Raw genomic sequence first — 21043 nt, forward strand, 5'->3', positions numbered from 1 at the left:
GCAGCCGGAACATGTTAAAGTTAAATCCAACAGTCTGGTGAACTTTGACGTCACTTGACGAGGCTCTTGTAAACAACTGTGTGCTGTAGACTTAGAACCTACACTGGCCCCGCCCACATACAGCTACAGAAACAGGAGGACAAGTTTTCCCTCAGGTTGCGAAGAACACCGCGGCGTCCTCGATGGGACGACCGGCCGAGCCTGCGACCTCCCTCCTGCAGCGACACGAATCGGTCAACAGAGAAAGGTCAACCGATGCCTCCGGAGAACTTTGAACCGTGTCAAAACCGTGTCGCCCCGAGGCCACCGAACCGGTCGCACCGATCGAGTTGACAGAGTCAGCAGCCAGGCAGCACAGACATGGAGCTCGGCTCCACCGTCGGCGCCGTGAGAAGTCAGAGGGTGCTGATGGGCCACCGACTCTGCCCCGCCGTCGTCCGAATAAAGGATGGGAGGATCCACCGAATCCTCTCGGGCAGCCTCTTCCCCGCGGGGGACGACGACGACGACGAGGACGAGGTGAGCTGCAGCACGCTCCTCCGACACGTCTCACACGTCTCTCTCCTCGGAATGCCTCGCACAGCCGTTTGACTGACCGTGTCACGTCGGACGGATGCGACCTGTGATTGACAGGTGCTGGACGTGGGCGACAGTGTGGTGATGCCCGGCCTCGTGGATTCCCACGTCCACGTGAATGAGCCGGGACGCGTCTCCTGGGAGGGGTTCTGGACCGCCACCAGGGCTGCTGCGGCCGGGGGGGTGACGACCGTCGTGGACATGCCCCTGTAAGTTGGACACGTCCCCCTCCCCCCCCCCCCCCCCCCCCATGGCGTTGGAACTCGTCTGTGGATACCTGGAGACACGTGGCCTGGCATCCAAGAGACTCGTACAGTTCTTGGATGAGGGGGCGAATGTGACTCCCAAGGGTCCCATGCGTCTTGTTTGTGTTATCCCTGCAAACTATTATACCTGTGTACCTCTTTACTTTTCCCTTATGAGGTTTTAAAATTTTTCTTGAGCTATTATATTCATATCACGCGAGTAACAAATAGTTCCATTTTATGTTTCGTAGTTGGCAGTTTCTGTGGTGGGTATGACACGCTGTACACGTTTTTTTTTAAATATAAATGTTGAAAAAGGTATATTAGTATATCATATTATTAGTGTATTATTTTATTATTTCATGTATTCATTTATTTAATTGACATTTTTCTTCTTAGTGCTTAATGGAGCTACTGGTTTTATTAATCTTTAGAGTATACAAGTATAATCTTTAGAACTACGTGGGCTGCCGAATTTTGTATTATATTATTATATTACATCAATTCCGCCGACACTTTTGTCCAAAGCGACTTACAATAATCGGTTACATATCAGAGGTAGGCAGGTAGCATGTAGGGCCGTGCCTTCGGGAATCCTAGGTCCTGACCGGGAATCGAGAAAAATCCCTTGTCTTCTGTACCAACGTTAGTGATGTAACCCACGAAGCTCTACCAGCCGCAGCTTTGTTTTGCTCTAAATACATTCAGACAATTCAACAACAAAACAAAACAACAACTGCCATCTTTTTTCCATCTTAAATCTATGAAAATGGAAAGGTCTTGTTTCAGAGAAGGTTTTTAAGACAAAGATGTTCTTAGCCCTTGGACTTACAATAGCACAGAGAAACTGAATGTGCCCAATTTTTGTCTTGTTTCCTGAAATTCACTCAGAAATAGCATCCCTCCAACCACCACACTCAATCATTTTCACGAGAAGTTGCGGGAGGCGACGGGGAAGTGTTTCGTGGACACGGCTTTCTGGGGAGGAGTGATTCCCGGCAACCAGGTACAGTCGGCCCGCAGCGGAGCAGCTTGTCCAAGACGAACACAAGATTGTCTGCCAGACTGCACTGAGTTGGGATCAAAGACAAAACAGCAGATGTCTCCTTACAGCTAGATCTGCAGCCGATGATCCAGGCCGGAGTGGCCGGCTTCAAATGCTTCCTCATCCATAGCGGGGTGGAGGAGTTTCCCCACGTGACCGCCTGCGATCTACATGCAGCCATGAAGCAGCTGCAAGGCACAGGGAGCGTCCTGCTGGTGATTTACCATAATGTCAGATTCATCAAATCCACGGGGTGACATAAAGTACAGTGTTTTAATTGAAATATATTTCTGATGCTTTGTCTCCTCCAGTTTCATGCAGAGTTGGATGTTCAGCAGCCTTCAGAGGAGACTGCAGGTGAGAACGTGAGGGCTTGGCAGTGTGGACAAATTAAGTATTACAGGAAGTATTTTGCCCCAGTTGATCAATAACAATATTGTGATGATATTGTGTCTTTGTTCAACACACGAAAAACGCATTTTTACCGACCACATTTATAATCAGTTTGTTACCACAATTTTTTGGTTCAGTTCAAACGATTTCTTAGGAAATAATTTCTAAGAAAATCAGGTGGTATTTTCCTTTACAGAAAATATTTTCAGCAGCAAACTCTGACATGCTCCAAACCTTTTTTCCATGTTAGACCCCTGTCACTACTCCACGTTTCTGCAGTCCAGGCCAGATGTCATGGAAGTGGAGGCCATTCGCACGGTTACAGAACTCTGCCTGCAGTACAAGTGAGAACATGGGCATGTTGATTAATAACCACAATATCATGGCAGATCGTTGTGGATAGGTTTTTTGCGCGCGTCTGTATCACTGATGAAGCCAAAGCCAACCTCATCTATCTGTTCCAGGGTGCGGTGCCACATAGTTCACCTGTCCTCGGCAAAGCCACTGGAAATGATCCAGGAGGCGCAGCGGGCCGGGGCCCCGCTGACGGTGGAGACGACCCACCACTACCTCAGCCTGTGTGCGGAGAACATACCCGCAGGGGCCACACAGTTCAAGTGCTGTCCTCCCATCAGAGGATCTGATAACCGGGTAAAAGGAACAGGATGAGGAAAATCAGACTTGCTGTATTTTCATTAAGCCTCGACATTCAGCAGGGTGGGACTAACTTCCTAATTCTTTGATTGATGGTACATGATGGATTGTGACCCACCAGGAGCTGCTATGGTCTGCTCTGAAAGCCGGGCAGATAGACATGGTGGTGTCTGACCACTCTCCCTGTACCCCTGATCTGAAGAACCTGGAGAGCGGAGACTTCACTCAGGCCTGGGGGGGAATTTCTTCTCTACAGTTTGGTAACTATGGACTGGTGACAAACACACTTTCCCAGTGGTGCAACAATAAAAGTTGCAATTCATGCAGGACCACTGCAAAACTCAATAGAACACATATTCCACGGACTCAGGACTCTAATATTATATCCAACCTTTCGCCCTAAATAAACTGTCCCAGGTTGTCCAACCTCAAAATTCATTCTGCTCCATAAAGGTCCCAGTGAGCATTGTAAAAGCTATGGCCGCTGGCTGAGTGTGTTACTGCAAACTGGAGAAAACATTTGCCACATTCTGATAGTTGCCATTATTATATGCAGATCTCCTCATGGCCACTGTACAATCTCTCTCTTAGTGGGAAGATAAGTCAGATAAGATAAGATAATCAGATAAGTCTCAACAGAATAATGCCAAACGGCTTTATAGCGAACATCAGTTTGATGTTAATAAGAATCAAACATTGAAACTGCACTTATTATTGTATTTTTTTTAACACTAAATGACTATAGTCTGAGTTTGTAACAGTAACTGACATGATGACGTGCGTCTCTTCTGGGTCATATTCATACTCTTCTCCTTCGGATTGAATCGTTTACATCCGCGCATGGCGCGTCACGTTAAATATCGCTGCCGCAATGAATTGTGGGCAACTTTATCTCCTTTCCTTTCCCATACCAAGGTCCAGTGTACACTATGCTAAAGGAGATGGGAAAGGAAGCATTGAAGCTCCTTTCCTATGCGTTTAGAGAATGGGAACAGCTCTTATCGTGGCTGCTGATCGAATACTTCCGGGTGACTGCAAGATTTTGGAAGCTCCCTAAGACAACTTGACAATTCGATCTCACCCTGACTCCTAACTGACCACTGAGAAACGACAGCAGCTAAGCTGACCTCAGTCAGGGAAGATAAAATCTTCTAAAATGGATCTAAAGCAACAACAAACCTCACTTAGATTAAGTCAACAAGGACGAATTGTTAAACCTCAAACAACAGGCAGAGCACAGTTGAGCAGGTACTGCCAATTTCAGAGGCTAGATATACTCAATCACCACAGAACACATCTCTCAGTCAGCAGAGGCAATGGAATAAAACAAGGCTCCTAAAAATAAAAAATTAATGAATCCATCTCGGGAATACTGATCACAACAGAGCTCGACATTAGAGACAGTCTACAAAGACAAACTGAAAACAACAGAAAGAGCGCAGTTAAGCAGAAAATGCCAATTTTAGTAAATATACTCTGTTAATCCGGCAGCCTTTGTGTAAAAATACCAGTGGTCAATATGCAGTGTCTCTGTCTCGATATTGTATCCAAAGTCATTGACTCATCAGTGTGTCATGTTCTCTGATATGAGGCATATTAGTGAATTGATGATGTCACTATACTTATGCTTCCTGCAGAGGTTTTGTCTGTAAATCGACACCCTAAGTGTTTTGCCTTACCAAAATAAAGCTTTGTCTTTTGAATTTAAAAATGCACTGGCATCACCGTGAAGTCTCCCGCGGCTGCTGTCACAGAGCCACGACAGCTTTCACATTAATCACAGTTTACAGATAAAGAGCCAGGATTTGTCTCGGCATGACAAATCCTCTCTGCGGCTCAGCTGAAGGCGACGCTGGCTAAAACTCGCAAAAAACACGCCAGGTCTGATCACAGGAATAACGTATGCACATGGGCAAAGTTTGCAGGGAGGCAAACAAACGCTGTGTTCCAGTGTGGGGGGCAGAATAATCATTTACTGCTCTGGACACAGTGAGTGGACGCAGTCGGACACGCGACACTTCAACAGTGACACAGAGCTTTAGTCCTAAACCTCAGACCAATGACCCTATCTAGCGTGATTGGACTTGGGTTGAGGATTAAGGGACGTGAATGAAATGTGAAAAATGCATATTTCATAGGGTGTTGACTCAATCTTTACAGGATGGTTTATTACTGTCATCATTGCCCCCCCCCCCCCCCCCCCCCCCAGGTTTACCTCTGTTCTGGAGTTCAGCCAGTAAGAGAGGCTTCGAGCTGTCTGATGTGGTGAGGCTTCTCAGCCAGAAAACAGCCCAGCTGTGCGGTCTTGACAAACAGAAAGGCAGCCTCAGCCCCGGCCATGATGCCGACTTGGTCATATGGGACCCAGAGAGGGAATTTGAGGTCAGTGCGGGTCCACATCATTAACAAGAGTCCTAACACGGGCTCAGCTTCCTTTCACCTTCTGTTGCACTTCACAGATTCAAGAGGCAGGCATACACCATAAAAACAAGGTGAGCAAAATTATCACATTTGACGAACAAAAGGTATGATGGATCGGAAGCACAGGTTATTGACGATATGATCGCGTTTGCGCAGATAACCCCTTACCTGGGCAAAACACTGCAAGGAGTGGTGTGCTCCACCATCCTCAGGGGACAGCTGGTGTACAGGGAAGGCTCCTTCTGCCCCGAGCCTCTGGGCAAACACCTCCTCATCCCTCCAAGGGAAACTCAAGAAGCATTGTGTGAAGCATTCTGATGGCGATCTATCATTTCTCTCAAACCCACTGAATGATTTTCACATTACAGTTTTCTTTGGTAACAGAACTGGGATCACCTGCTGCATTGACAGATTGTTAAGACGTCTTCAGTAAAACTTCTTTAAAAAAAAATAGAGCATTTATTAAACTCTTCATCTCAACATGTTTGTCTTATTGTATTAATATTGTTCGTGAGAGTGGATGTTAAGAGCATGTGGAGCAAACCTAGTGCAACACATTAGAACTGCTGATTTCCCATGAGTTCACTTTGTTTCTTCTGCCTTCTTTCTCCTGTCTCTTACAATAATGGGGATTCTGACAATACAGCCCTGTTCAGTGAAATTTATTTCAAAAAATTAGTATCGGAGTGGTGATGCGTTCCCTGCTTGCATGCTGTATTAAACCCAACCAGGCAATGCTAACTTTTTTATAATTATCATGTATACCATATGATGAAAATGAGTGGTTAATCTAAATAAGCCGCAGATCATGTCCAATGTTTTCTTAATTACAATTTCAGCTCTAGACTGTTGCTGTAGATATATCATTTACAGAGAAATCTTAAATTGACCTTTGACTTAGCTGCAAAAGTTAGTCATCTGGAGATACCCTCGCAAGTAATATTTCCACCTAGTTTGGTGATATATCTGTCCATTCATCACACACACACACAGCGTGATAATGTTCATATCGTTAAATTATTCCACTTTAACCAGGCATTTCCAAATGTTCCAACAATGTTTGGATTTCATACGATTTCCAAATATCCAGGTGAAATCTACTGTTTGGATATTGTCAATTCAAACTTTAAAGGCTACAATGAATGGATTTAAAATGTCAGCTATGAGTGCTCTTACACTTGTCTGCTCAGCCTGGAGGACTGTCTGCTAACTGGGGCAACAGCAGAGCAGTGTAATAGTTAAGTCTGTAGTGAATAATTAACATTATTGACATAACATGTAAACCTTATCTGTAAAAGTAGAAAAAACACCAAGGCACCAGAGCTCAGAAAGCAGTGAGTGTTGACAGAAGAAGAAAAAAAAAAAAGAGGCTGTGACAGACCTCTGCCCTGACCGAGGACCTTACTGGTCAAACAGAGGGGTGTGCTCCGCCGGGTCTCACTTCATCCGTTTCCACGGCTCTTTGTGGTTTCACTGCTCCTGTCACACGGCTGGAAACATGTCGTCCATCCCTGTGCCGCCGCCAAAGTGCCTGCAGAAACCGCTGGTGGTTCCTCATCGCCACATGTTCGGTCCGGGACCGTCCAATGTTCCTCCTCGCATCCTGAAGGCCGGGGCCAATCCTGTCATTGGACACATGCATCCGGAGATATTTGAGGTAACTGTGTTTAACACAGGAAGACACTGGCACATAAAATGCAAAATATTGTCCATCTGTTTGGCACAAACTGTCTCTGTGGTTCACGGACACTGCTTCAAAGACAGAATAATAATTCCAAATTATCAAATTAAAATACGATTAAAATCTAATTATGCAACTGTACTTGGGTATCAATTTCCTGCCACATTTGTTTGATTGTGTGTATGAAACAGAGGGAATGGGAGAGCATGCTAGTAGTGCCGATGACCATCTGACCAGTTATTTTATTTAACTAGTTAGTTCTAAAATCGTGCTATACAAAAAACATCTCAAACGGTATTCAGTTTGAGGAAACCAGCAACTGTTTACATTTAGGAGGCTGGAACCATTTGTTCAAATTTTTCTTTAAATGACTAATCATTCATCAGAACTGTCACCGATTGATTTTTTTATCATGCGATTTGTAACTTGCCCACATTCAAAGGGTTGCAGTTCAGACCACACTCAAGTCTGCTGCTTACTAAAAGCAACAGGGTGGAAGAATATATATATATATTCTATTTTTACTACTTGTCCTCACCAGACAGTTTGCATTCTACATTGCAGATAATGAATGACATCAAAAGTGGAACCCAGTACATGTTCCAGACGCACAACAGTATGACCTTTGCCGTGAGCGGCACCGGCCACACCGCCATGGAGTGTGCCATCTTCAACGCGGTGGAGCCCGGGGAGAATGTGCTGACTGCCGTGAATGGCATATGGGGAGAACGAGCAGCAGACATGGCGGAGAGGATCGGTACGCTAAAGTATTGAATGAGGACATTCAAATTCCTAAAATAGAAGGATCATGACAATAACAAAGAAACAACCTGTGTCAATCCAACAGGTGCCAAAGTAAATACCATTGTGGCGCCGCCTGGAGGCTTCTTCACTAACGAAGAAATTGAGCAGGTATAAAGTCCCAGCACTTCATTAATCAATTACTAATTTCTGTTAAAGCTGCAGTGCGAGTGATCGTACCGTTGTCTCATTGCAGGCCTTGGCAAAGTACAGGCCCGTCCTGCTCTTCCTCGCACACGGAGAATCCTCCACGGGGGTCTTGCATCCCCTAGATGGTATCGGACTGCTGTGTCACAAGTGAGACACAACGCCCACACCTCTGTCGTCGTCACATCTGTAAGGAAAGACAGGCGGATGATAGCAGATGTGTTGTGACTTGTGCCTGCAGGTATAACTGCCTGCTTCTCGTCGACTCCGTGGCTGCGATTGGAGGAGCCCCTCTACACATGGACCAGCAAGGTTAGGGTTGACCCCGGCCAGATGGTGAAAACATTTAGCACATTTTTACTGTGCCTCATAATCTGTTGTGATGTCACTAAGAACCTTTTTCTATTTTGTCCGCATCGAAAGAGATAGACATCCTATACACAGGCTCTCAGAAGGTACTGAATGCCCCGCCGGGCACAGCGCCCATCTCCTTCAGTGCCAGAGCATGGTGAGATATCTACACACCTCACATGCCTGCACGTGATAGATTTAAGATTAAATGTGTGTTTAAGGCTGAGTTTGTCCACAGCCAGAAAATATTCAACCGGAGGACAAAGCCTGTGTCGTTCTTCTTGGACTTGAAGTGGCTCGCAAACTACTGGGGATGTGACGGCAAGCCGTCACGAGTGTAAGACATTCGTCCCCTGCAGACAGGAACTGATCACGTTTCGAACAGCGGTTTCATGTTTAGCCGTTCTCGCACAAACGTCTGCATATTACTCTCTATTCTTCCCTTCCTCTCTATAGATATCACCACACAGGTCCAGTCACTGCGTTTTACTCTCTGAGGGAGAGCCTGGCTGTCCTTGCTGAAGAGGTGGGACAAGCGTCGGAAAGGAAAATCGTTTGGTTGTGCTTTTTTGTCCGGAGCCGCAACAGTTCTGCAGCCATTGAGCAATATAACGCACCTCTGTGTCAAGCTTAAATATGAATTAACCATTACCTACGGTAGCTTTTGCTTTGGTATGGAGCCTATATACAGTACAGGCAAGCTGAACACTGCTGCAGTAACCTGCTGTCTCGAGCAATGTTAGGGCCGTCGTTGCAGACATGCCAGTATCCGTCTGTTGGTGGGTCAGTCCCCCAGACTCAAATATTCCAACGACTACTCAAAGAACCTGTGTGAAATTCTGTGCAGAAATTCTGAGGATGGATCCTAATAACTTTAGTGATCGTCTGACCTGCGCCAGTACTTTGTGAACAGATGAAGCTAAACACATTCCGATCAGCCTCTGTTGGAGAATTCTCAGGCATATGCTGTTCTATAATGTTCTGTTTTCGTCTAAGGGTCTGGAGAAGTCATGGGAAAGACATCAAGAAGTGGCTGAATATTTCCATGCGGGCCTAGAAAACATGGGTCTCAAACTTTTTGTCAAAGAAAAAGTGAGTTTTGAGTTTCTATACAAGCATGTACTCTATTTACTTTTGTGGGATTTAGTAGCTATTGAAACAAGAAAAATTATCATAAATGAAACAAGGTGGAAATGTACCAACTCTGACTTTAACGGTTGTTACAGAAAGCAAGACTGCCAACGGTTACCACAATTGTTGCTCCTCGTGGATATGACTGGAAAGAGATCACAGCCTACATCATGAAAACACATAATTTAGAAATTTCAGGAGGGCTCGGACCATCAGTGGGCTTGGTAAAATATTACGTTTCTATAGACTCACTTCTTTGCTCATTTTGTTTGCGCACCAAGAAGTTGCTTAAAGTTCCTGTGTAGCCTTAATCCCCGTTTCTTCTGGTCTTTCCAGGTGCTGCGTGTGGGATTGATGGGATGCAACAGCAGCAAGGTCCACGTTGACATGGTGTTGGCAGCACTGAAAGATGCTATGAAACACTGCCATGAGAACAAACTGTGACGCGTTTCTGTTGGATGGTGCAGAGACGATCCTGAATCAGCGTTGCTAATATAGTCAACGGACTGTGTGTAAAAAAAAAAAGAATGATTGTTGTCAGTAGTCGCTTTTTCTTTTTGCCGTTCAGTCATTATTTGAATGGGAACATTGGACTTGTCCTCGTACAGCTGCAGTACCTGTGTAGTCTGTTACCGAAACTTGTTACTCTATTATTTTAGATTTTCAGTCTAATACAAAAAATAATCATGTTTACATCTGGGTTTTCTTGTGATGGCTTCTTTCATCTCACAGATATTTTAGATACAACCCACTAACATCCGCAGAATATGAAAAGGCTCTGCAGACAGTGTCAAGCAATAAAGCCCCCTCTGAATTTTAATAAACATGTCTGGCAAATACGATCATCACCATTCACCAGAATATGGCACACTAGATAAAAAACAAACAAACACCCAAATCCATTCCTTATCACATGAACACAGGAAACACTGATATCAAAAGCAGGTTGCAAAGCTCTCTGCCAGTGAAGAGGAAAAAAGGTCAAAATTGGTAGATATAAAAGTGATGTTTTAGATAAAAAAAAATAAAAATTTAAATAAAAATTATGGAGGTAGAAAGTCTTAATTATGAGACAATAATGGGCAGATGCGCCCCTGTTGTGGACCAACGTGTGTCTGTCTGGCAAATGGCAAATAAAGTTATTTGAAGAAGAAAAAAACCAATGACAACCTAAAGCGGAAATGCGTCACGGCACTTCCGGGTTGGCAGTTGGCTTCAGTAAAAAAGCGGGTAAATGCTGAGGCCGGACCCCGAGGTTCCACGGAGCTTCGCAGAGCAGTGTGCCGGTCTTTCTTCGTCTCGGTGAAGCGGGGGCGGCTGCGGAGCGACGGTCGGGGGGGGGGTCATGGCGTCCAAACGAGGCGCGCTCATCGTCCTGGAGGGGGTGGACAAGGCCGGCAAGACGACGCAGTGCCAGAAACTGGTGCAGGCGCTGCAGCAAAGCGGCCGGCCGGCGGAGATGATGAGGTTCCCCGGTAAGTCGCCTTTGCGAGGCTGCAACCGCCGCGCACGTCGCGCACGTCCCCGTGTAACGTTGTTGTGGTGTCCCGTGGCGCAGAGAGGAGCACGACGATCGGGAAGCTGATCAGCTCCTACCTGGAGAAGAAGAACGACCTGGAGGACCACACCGTCCACCTGCTGTTCTCCGCCAACCGCTGGGAGCTGGTGTAAGACCATCCACTGAAGTTATATATATATATATATATATATATATATATATATATATATATATATATATATATATATATATATATAATAATAATAAAGAAGTCACGTTTCCATGAGTTGTTTTTTGTAGTTAACAGCAGGTGACGTCCTGCATCGCTTCTGCCAACCGTGGGACGTCCTGAAGAGGCTTAACGTCAGTTCATGTGCCAGAGCAGCGATCACTGAACACCGAATTCCTCTCATGTCTTGTCATAAACACTTACAGTCTGTGAGAGAATCTAACCCCAAATCCCACAACCATGGACGTTATCTTCAGAGTTCATTGATTGGTAATGGACTACTAAATGAATCGCCAACCATTTAATAACAATCGATAATCGGTGTTAATGTGAACATTTTCTGGTTTCTGACAGTAAACTAAATATCTTTGGTGTGTGGACGAAACATCATCTGGGGGTTTTTGGAACACGATCGACATTTTTCTCCAGTTTATGGACCAAGCGACCGAGCGAGAAAATAATTGTCAAGGCTAATCGATACTGAAAAATATTGTTAGTTGCAGGCCTAGTTATCTTACATTAAGCACATTGAGCCTTTTCTGTATAATGGGCTTCAATTGAGAAAAACGCTAGATGACATGTAAGATGACATCCATAATGATAGGATTTTGGTTTTGATTTTGTTCAGTGTTTATGACGAAGCATATCTGAGAGAAATTTGGTCATTATTGATCGCTTCTTTGGCACATTGTCACGTTAGGCCTTTTCTCATTTCTATTTCAAAAATGCTTAATGTAAGATAACGCCCATCATTTTTTTGACAGGCGTGTTTATGAAATGGCTGCTTTGGCACATTAAGTGATGGTAAGACTTTTAGAACCTCCCCCTTTAGAGACGTGGCACAGCTATTAAAAAAACTGCAGTGATTTGACAAATAACTTACTTCTCTGTGCCCGGCGCTCCATTGTTTTCTGAAAACATGAGTCACAATATCGCTGTGACACAGACCTGAAGTTTTTTATTATTATTATTATTATCATTATTCACTTCCTGCCATTTTAATGTTAACTTAAGTTCCAACTGTGTATTGACAACATGCTGAAAGTAGTCCACGTGCCTGGATATAATACAGTCTGAATTTTCTTACATGGCATATGAAATTATTCTGACCCACAGACCTTTGATGAAGAAGAAGCTGGAGCAAGGCACCACTCTGGTTGTGGACAGGTACGCCTTCTCTGGAGCTGCTTTCACCAGTGCCAAGCCGGTGAGTCTTCGCCATACACACTGTGGCCCCCGTCGGACAGTATCGCCGTGTGGGTTCTGAAAGTAGCCTGACGTGTCCCGTCGTCTCCAGGGGTTCTGTCTGGACTGGTGCATGAAACCTGACGTGGGACTGCCAAAGCCGGACCTCGTTATGTTTCTGCAGCTCAGCCCTGCCGAGGCTGCTCTCAGGGGTCAGTTTGGAGAGGAGCGATACGAGACCAGCGTTTTCCAGAAGGCAGTCCAACAGAAATTTGAACAGCTGATGAAAGATCCTTCAGTAAACTGGCAGGTATGACTCGGGGCCTGGATCGCCAATTTATTCCCAGTTGACGTGTGAAATATGATTTAGATTGTTCACATTTAACATGTTGTGAATGTTAATTGTCTGTTGTAGGTGATTGATGCTTCTAAGAGCGTTGAGAACGTGCACAAGGACATCACAACCCACAGCCTGAACACCATCAACACAGCTCAGACAGTGCCACTCGGAGAACTGTGGAAGTGAAGTGGCTAAAACTGTATGCAAAATTTAGTTATTTTTGCACATTATCTTCTGCTTTGATTACTAAATGACTCACTTTGTATAGCCCACTCTTTTACTTGACATTGTTTGATTCAAAGCAGAAGAGACATGCCTCAGCAGTGATTCCAATGAAATATTCCAATGTCCTGAAATTGAAGAGATACAGTTGTCAAATATCAGATTCTGGTAGTTTTTATTCCTCTTACATGTCTTTTGTTATTACACCTGTCTATATAATGTGTTGATTAAATAAATAGTCTTCAAATGAACTGGTGTATGTGTTCAGACTTGGCGAGGGAACATTGCATGAACAATTACTACAACATGTCTGCAGATTTGACTAAATTTGGTTTTGTTACAGGCTGTTACAGACTTAAGTTATTAGTGACAAACCGCGTAAGCCATGGGCATTATAACCCATTGTGTTCTATACAACAAAACTGTTATGGCAATTTTACTTTTGGAGTCAGGGGAAGGCACCATATCACCTCAGAATAAACATTTTAAAGTGTTAAGACACAAATACAAACACATGTGCAAGTGCATACGGAAAGTTTTCAGGCCCTTCCAAGTTTTTGACATTTAATTATCTATCAGACTCGTCTTAAAATGGATTCTGTTAATTTTTTTTGATACTTTCCGTATGCACCGTATGTGAAGATGTGCATACATAATTGATCCTGAGCTCCTGCCGCGGCTTCCACCGGGTAGTCTCAATGTTGGATACAGAGAGTAATCAGAGGTTGGAGAAAACTGTGACACACCAACTACACCGTTGGAGCTGGACTGGCTCAAGAGGGTCTCCAAAATAATGTTCCTCCTCTCAGGCTTTCCTTCTGATACAGAGAAGAGACGGAGAATCCCTTGCCCACTGTCGAGAACAGTAAATCATTGTTCGTACGTTCCTCACAGGGAAAGGATCTCAAACTCCTCGTCTTCTGAATCAAAGAACCGCTCCAACCGGTCCGAGTCTGAGAAGTCTGTGAAGGGAACGTCAACACAAGGGGAAAAAATATAAAAACATTAAAATTCAGTTTCCCTCATCAAATTTTCTGGATTTTATATGTGTGGGGGGAAAGTATTTACCAGGCGTGAGGTTCAGGGCATCCACACTGACCATGTGAGAGGGCTGACTGTCTACGAGCTCAAACATTGGCAGGCCCCCTCTTTTGCAGGACAGCTTGAAAAAAATAGAAAAGACATTTCGTCATCATGTATACTTCACATCACAATGACCATGGAGCTTTACTGAACTGCTCAAAGGAGCAACAGAAGAGCAGTGTTCACACGTACCCTTCTTATGCGCATACACCAGTCGTCAAACTCGTCCTCTGTTCTGCAGAAGAAACCCTGGCAGACACCAGACAAAACAATCAGCTGTGCAACATCTACGTTGCTGTCAAAAGGTTTTTTTCTGCCTGCTCACATTCACAACGAACAATGGGCTATAGTTTGAAATCCCTCCCTGCCATTCCTACCGCGGCGATGGACGGGTCCAGTTCACAGATGTGCATGCGACAGGGTGGGTGCTGACAATGGTACGTCTCATCGGGGACCTGGCTGTCCTCGCACGGCTCCACTGCAGGCTGTGTGGTGTGTGGGTCTAAATAGATGAGTTCCTCTCCTGATGGGGGAGAGGGGGGGGGAAAAGTATGTTTCCAAATACACACCGGGCCAGACAATGTAGAATGAATGTGGTGAGCAGGAGTTTGCTTGCAAATGCAGTTGGGTGTTTTTATATTCACAAACACAGAGACCAGACATACCGACATAACCAATGAAGTAATGGGCACTGTTGGGTTTCCCCCCAATAACGCCCAGGGACTGAGGCAGCATGAAGCATTGCTGTGAAAAGAGACAAGAGGGTTTTTATCTCACCCCTGCTGCACCTCAGTGTTCATGTTAGCACCAGTCCTCTAACATGTCTTTACTGAACTCCCAAACATTGCCAGTGTTTTTTGAACCTGGGACAGATTTTTTTTTTTTAAAGTTACGGTTACTAGCGTACTAACGTCATCACCTCGTGAGGTTGATGTGTTGAGCTTGTTAGAACACATGCTTTTTTTGCGCAACCAGCAGACACGGGCACGGCATTAGCATTCATCTGGAGTCATGTTTCGGGCCGCCTGATGAACATAACTGCAATATACACTCGCTTTTTTTAGCTCTGGTTCAAGCTCCACCAGCTCCTGAGAAAAATATCAGGATCTTTAGCAGCTAACTGACTCTACAAAACACTGACACTTTACCGTCTGATGCTGGGCCAGTTAGCGTACAGAGTTTTCTGCCAAAAAACAATGAGTGGTGACACACGCCAAACCAGAACGATGAGTAAAACTTAATTAGATGCTGTAAAAAAGTGAATATCTTGTATGTTGTTTTTGTTTTTACTTTCTTTTTATAATCTTACGTCTCTTTTTATATATTTTTACAGTGACTTTCAGAGGCTCTTTTATATTTATTTAACTGTTTTGCAGTTTTTCCAGATGTTTGTACCGATAGGACTGTATCTATTTTCGTTGTACATGTACAATGACAATAAAGACCATTCTAAATTCTAAAGTTCTGCAGAGACGTAGGAACCGTGTTGGGTGACAAACTCTAATCCTCAAATAAGCCCGTACAAGTAGCCAAGTGATAAATTGCTAATATTGAGTATACATAATAGCTGTTTGAAGGAAGTTGTTATATGATGCAGACGGTGCAGTTTGCACTGTGAACGAATCACATCAAGAAGTCGATGTTCACCCCCATTACTTTACATTTCACTTTTGCTGAAAGATAATTATCATCCACTGAAAAGCAGATGATCAAATATCAAGGTTGGGTTTTTCCAGAAAAAAAACTATTCAGAGCCAATCACAACCAAAGAGCCGTGAGCGGTCAGCGTAACATGCTGTGTCTGCACCAACAACAGTTGCATAATCACAGAGATCTGCAGAGCGTTTGAGAGTACACAGACTTTACTCTAAATTATCATATTGCTGTGTAATAATGTAATAAAAATCATTGTGTAATAATGAACACTGACTTACTTGAAGTGTGCACTGCATCACCACCCATGAATAATTAAACTTTTGATGTTGATTTTTTTTACGGAGTTTGATTACACTGCGAGAAAATTAACTTTTCTATTTTAGTAATTTTAGTTGTGTAAAGTCTCCAAACACCCACCGGCAAACTTATGGGACCAAAGAGTAATTATCTTATTTATTATTTTAACATGTGCAGTATCTCACCTTGAGGGTTTCGATGTAGGCCTCATTTATGTCGCTCAGACCCAGCCTGAGGGGGATAAGCAGTACCAGAGGCTTCCAGAGAGCCGTTTCCTCCTCGGCCATGGCACAGGCACCCTCGAGGCAGCCGTTCAGCTCCCCCTGCCCCTCTGCTCCCCCACAGGCTCCTGCCGCATCCAGCCAGGGCATGCAGAGACGCTCTGCAGTAGAGAAAAATATATTAACTTTAACACAAAGTGTTTGAAATATAACCGTTGTCTGTTCTGCAGACAAGGAAAAACACGTCTGAGGTTCAGTTTGTCTTCGATGTGAGATGACTACACTGAGCCAGATTAGCATGAGGTCATGCAGCAGACTAAAGAGATAGACATGCTCTGTGTGTTTTACTTTTCTCAAACAAAATTTTTCTTAAGAGCTTCTCGTTTTCTGTGCAGTGACAGTCCATAGTTTAACCTGGAGTGTATTACTGGAGTGACATTTAAACCGCTTGTGCTAATGTATGACAATAGGGGAACACAACTGCACTCACTGATCTCCTCGATGACCACGGTGTTGTCCATCGCCACGTGTACAACTAATCTGCTCCATGTATCAAACACCGCCAGCTTCCTGAGAACGAGACGACACATCGACACAGTCACAACTTTTGGGCTTTGCCAATTTAAAGGACAGTGTAAAGAATAGTATCTTTGGTTTAATCATTGGACAGAGTGAAGTCAATACATGTTGAGAGTGGGGAAAAAAACAAGATTATAAAAGATTTTATTATTATTATTTTATATGGACAGAAGCGTTTCAAATTGACATGGGTTCAGGCTGGGCTCTGACAAAAATTTAGATTTGATGTTTGGATTCAATTACCTCGATCAAACTCTTGGTGGAAATGTGCTCAAATGTAGCAAAGTCAAAGAAAAACTTATTTGGTTTGCAAAAAGGAGAACACAACAATATAAATAACACATTTGTTAAAACTCAAGGATACACACAATGCATTTTGGTAAAATACACATTCCACCTTCATCACCAGTAGTCATGTGCAACACCCATCCTCCTTTGTCTTGCTCCGTGACATTTTCGTTTAGCCGTATACTTTGTATGAGGATGTATGACAACTTGAACTTAAATGGTAAATTGTTTTACAAAAATTATATAATAAAGCAAAAATGCAAATCATTAATGGCTTCCAAATTTTAGTAAGTGTAACTCTCAGTTCTTCTTTTGGACAGGGCAATAATAAAATTTTAAAAAGCAATTTATTCCTTTTTTGCAAAAATAAACACAACAGTAATTGATATTAAAATAGCCATTACTTTTATCTTCTTCACTGCACTTACTTTAGAACCTGGGCGACTGTGTTTGGTCCGTACCACTGGCCGATAGGTTTTCCCTCTCCAACTCCCATTTGGGCTGCAGCGTTGAGGAAGACAAGAACCACGTCATGCAAACAGTTTCAGGACTGACCGAGTGAGAGCTCTTCGTGTGACTGAAAGGGTTTGACAGTTACTCACCAATTTGATGGAGAGAATAATAGCTGTCCTTTTTGTCAATGAAGGCGTTGAGAATACTGATGTACTCTTCTCTTTGTTTCTGGCCTCCGGCCCATCTCCAGTCTGAGAACAAGAAAAACAGTTATGAAATCTGTGTAAAACTATAGTCTACTCACTGGAGAAGAGCCGTTAGTGTCACACAGTGATGAAATCCTCTTTCACCAATATCCATCTATAAATCATAGATATCCGTATATTGCATGTGTATTTTTAAAGTTGTCTTACCTCTGCCTAAATGTCTACACAACAAGGCCTCGCCTAGAATCATCTGGCCACATCGTAACATACAACCCCATCCCGTATCTGATGTTGGGCCTGTCCCACCTGAAACACATTCAAAAACCGTCCATGAAATCCCTCAAGTCAAAAAAGAAGAAGGTGAAAACCAAGATGAGTCAAATCTCAAGCCGACTCAAACTCAACTCAAATGTATATGTATGTTGTTTTGCCACTTACCAATCGGTGGGAAGTTTTTTCTGTATGTGAACCACAGTCGTGAAGTGACATCTGATAGAATCTCATCTTTCTCTACACGGGGAGCAGAAATCACCATCGTACAATTACAACCACAAAGAGCGAAGTGTGCACATCTTTTGTAACCATAAAAACTCCCTTCTCTCTTCCTCACATTCAGTATAAATCCCAAAGGCCTACCTGTGAGCGCATTGTATTCTTTGCCTAAGACCCACACAGGCTCCGAGGTCTCAGGGAAATCTTCAAACTCTCCAAAGCGAAGTGTGTCATATGTCAAGGTAGCTGCAAAAGAGCACATAGCGCATAGTCAAATGTGAGCCTGTAGAGAATAGCGAGGTTGGAAATTAATTTTGTTGATCAGTAGCAACTCGATGCAGCTGACTGAAGTGAAGCAATCGGGTAGTAAAGATGGATGGAGTAGCCATTAGTTGCTTGATAAGTATTCCAGGCTCTTCCAGGAAGGATGCTCTCTCTCTCTCTCTCTCTCTCTCTATATATATTCCAATCTAAACGGTATCTAGCATTTTAAACCCATGCTACTTTAGATTAACCGTGTCTCATCTTATATGCAAGGGAGCAACTGAAGGAGGAATCTTCCTGTGGGATAAAAACAAAGGCTCAAGTTTCAGATTCCATCCAAATGCATTTCATAGCCAAAATGAACACACCTTAAAAAACGAGCTCCACAAAGTAAGGGAAAACAAAATATTGTACTCAGGAATTCAGCATTTCACTCCCATAACATCGGAGGATTTGTGAGAGTCCGATTTTAAGAGAGAAAGGTCAAATTTGTTTCTGCAGAGGCAGAGATATCCTGACATTCAATCCGTTACATGGATAAAGCTAAAAATAAATAAATGCTAGTCCGTACAAATCCTTTCAAGTCTTTCTGTGATACATTTTTGTTGTGTCCAGGCCAAGACCCAGGTCACTATGAGGTCATTAGGGCTATTTAATTTTTCAAAAAACCTCCTCCAACCCAACAGAAGACATTTAAAATAAGTTTGGATGGATTGAATAATCACGACTCAATACAAGAAGAATTCATTTGATGTTTAAAATCAGAGGATACTTTACTATGTGTAGAACAAACATAACAAACTGATTGATTTGCATCAGTGAAAACATGGCAGCAGTGACGGCGCCCTGGTGATTTGTCAGTCACCTAAGAAGTCTCTCGTGTGGTCGTATTCGGCTTTTATAACTGCGCTGAGAGAAATCGATCGAAGACGGTCCCCTGGTCTGCAGAACACGAAGAGAGAAAATCACTGCGAAAGGTGGGAACCCCTTGAAAGCAAGGCAAGTTGACGTTCAGCTGTGGGGACTTGGGAACAATGTTGACGTGACACTTTCCGTTTCCTACTCGTCTCAATATATTTCACACTGTTCTGCATCTGCAGGTGGTAGCACACAGACACACACACACGGCTGACAGTCGCAAAAATGGTTCAGGCAGGAAAGACGACTATGGGCTCCTCGAAGAGCTCTCTCTGTTATGTATGTCATCGGCTACTTTTGAAATCCACTTTCAGACTGAACAACAGTTAATTAGTTATTGAGTTGTGTCCCAGATTGAGAAGAAAGATGACTTTTGGGACAGCGGTTAAGGGTTAACGCAGGTCCCCAGGAAAGGAACTGAAGTCTGTCCCGTCCCCAACAGTGACCTAGATATACGTGTGTGTGAAGACAAATCGTAGTAATATGAATATGTAACATCAACAACAATACAATAATGGTGATCATCAGAAAGACTGGTGCTTGTTGTTATGTGGTGATGTGGTTTATTCCAATATGAGACCGCCAGGACTTTCTCCCCCACATGACTAATGGAAAGTCGACGAGCTCAGCTCACCACCTTGTCAGCCCCCGCAGGTCAACAGGGAGGAGGGAGAGATCTTTAAAGTCTACACTGACTAAACTACACGAGTCCTGCTCTCACACCAGAGAGACTCTCGTAGCTAACAGTTCCCAGGGCTAACAGGCACCTAGCATTGTGTGTGTGTGTGTGTGTCACGGTGACGGAGCGTCGACTCGGATGTTCATCTTGGGCGTAACTTAACACGTTAACATGTAGTCACAGCGAGGGACGGGGGGAGGCGAATTGTCAGACGCGACGCGTATCAGCGACCCATGTCACGAACCGTGATTTCATGCGGACGCCACGCAGGAGGTCACGCGGCTCCGCGGTGAGCTGTCACGGCGGGCGGAGTGCCACATTTAGCAACAACGGCGGGCTAACGTGAGCTAGCAGCTAGCTTTAGCCGTCACTTTAGCAGGCTAACGTCACCGAGGCTACAAAAGAACTAAGGGGGCTGTGTTGGGCTGGCGCCTGGAAATGGCAATTCCTGTCATGACACGGCGGGGGGGTTGTTGGCAGGTATGACACGGCGACTTTGTGATCGTTTTTGTGGCTGGACTTGTTTGCCAAAGGGAGAGAAAAACAATGTTATTTCAGTGTAAACGCTCGCTTACCTGCATCCATCCCGACGGTCTTCACCCTATCTTGTTTGTTGTTTTCTGCAGTCTGACGCGCTCGCCCAATGGGAAGAGACTTCCGCTGAGGAATTCCGAGAGGGGCGGGACATATCTCGAGACAACCAATAAAACGTGGACCAATCTGTGGCCGCTGACGTAGCCATCCCGTTGAAAACAGTTGGTGGTGCGTTCACGTACACATGCAAGCGGATGTTATTACTATAATCTTATTTGACCATAAAATAGGGACGGTAAATATATTTTCTCCATTGAACAGATTTCTAGAGTCATCACATACAGTAAGCAAGAATGATTTTAAATATCTTGATCAGGAACAGCCTTCCAATTCACTGTGTTTACCACCCACCTGCCATACACAGTAATTAGTGATATTTACAACTAAAGAACTG

The 21043-nt window shown here is 44.0% G+C and overlaps 4 protein-coding genes across 7 annotated transcripts; 3 read left to right on the forward strand and 1 right to left on the reverse strand.

Annotated features, from left to right (window-relative positions):
- The first annotated feature begins 105 nt into the window (after positions 1–105).
- zgc:103559 (Allantoinase, mitochondrial) lies at positions 106–5814 on the forward strand. Its single transcript, XM_047336668.1, has 11 exons — positions 106–519; positions 634–785; positions 1713–1827; positions 1935–2081; positions 2178–2223; positions 2510–2603; positions 2724–2910; positions 3035–3173; positions 5123–5295; positions 5373–5405; positions 5491–5814. The coding sequence occupies exons 1-11, from the start codon at positions 361–363 to the stop codon at positions 5650–5652; spliced, it is 1407 nt and encodes a 468-aa protein (XP_047192624.1). The 5' UTR covers positions 106–360; the 3' UTR covers positions 5653–5814.
- An 833-nt stretch (positions 5815–6647) lies between these two features.
- agxta (alanine--glyoxylate and serine--pyruvate aminotransferase a) lies at positions 6648–10138 on the forward strand. The gene is made up of 11 exons (XM_035648520.2): positions 6648–6991; positions 7580–7772; positions 7863–7927; positions 8013–8113; positions 8205–8275; positions 8387–8471; positions 8553–8651; positions 8771–8840; positions 9311–9406; positions 9541–9669; positions 9782–10138. The coding sequence occupies exons 1-11, from the start codon at positions 6833–6835 to the stop codon at positions 9887–9889; spliced, it is 1176 nt and encodes a 391-aa protein (XP_035504413.1). The 5' UTR covers positions 6648–6832; the 3' UTR covers positions 9890–10138.
- A 500-nt stretch (positions 10139–10638) lies between these two features.
- Positions 10639–13170, forward strand: dtymk (deoxythymidylate kinase (thymidylate kinase)). The gene is made up of 5 exons (XM_035648522.2): positions 10639–10920; positions 11004–11112; positions 12289–12379; positions 12470–12667; positions 12773–13170. Exons 1-5 carry the CDS (start codon positions 10791–10793, stop codon positions 12881–12883), a joined length of 639 nt encoding a protein of 212 aa, XP_035504415.1. The 5' UTR covers positions 10639–10790; the 3' UTR covers positions 12884–13170.
- Positions 13078–20755, reverse strand: atg4b (autophagy related 4B, cysteine peptidase). Of its 4 annotated transcripts, none has more exons than XM_035648519.2 (13): positions 20631–20755; positions 18339–18440; positions 18141–18212; positions 17910–18008; positions 17646–17747; positions 17472–17544; positions 16667–16746; positions 16141–16337; positions 14668–14746; positions 14380–14525; positions 14195–14251; positions 13988–14081; positions 13078–13881 (listed from the first exon to the last, which is right to left on the reverse strand). In XM_035648519.2, the coding sequence occupies exons 1-13, from the start codon at positions 20638–20640 to the stop codon at positions 13808–13810; spliced, it is 1185 nt and encodes a 394-aa protein (XP_035504412.1). In that variant the 5' UTR covers positions 20641–20755; the 3' UTR covers positions 13078–13807. The 4 variants fall into 4 exon arrangements, 2 of the variants coding, with proteins under 2 accessions (XP_035504412.1, XP_035504411.1); XM_035648518.2 differs by having other exon boundaries at positions 13078–13896; XR_004795784.2 differs by having other exon boundaries at positions 13796–13881; positions 14195–14237.
- Between the last annotated feature and the right edge of the window lie 288 nt (positions 20756–21043).

Source organism: Scophthalmus maximus, chromosome 13 (assembly GCF_022379125.1).
Source record: "Scophthalmus maximus strain ysfricsl-2021 chromosome 13, ASM2237912v1, whole genome shotgun sequence".
Classification (NCBI taxonomy): domain Eukaryota; kingdom Metazoa; phylum Chordata; class Actinopteri; order Pleuronectiformes; family Scophthalmidae; genus Scophthalmus; species Scophthalmus maximus.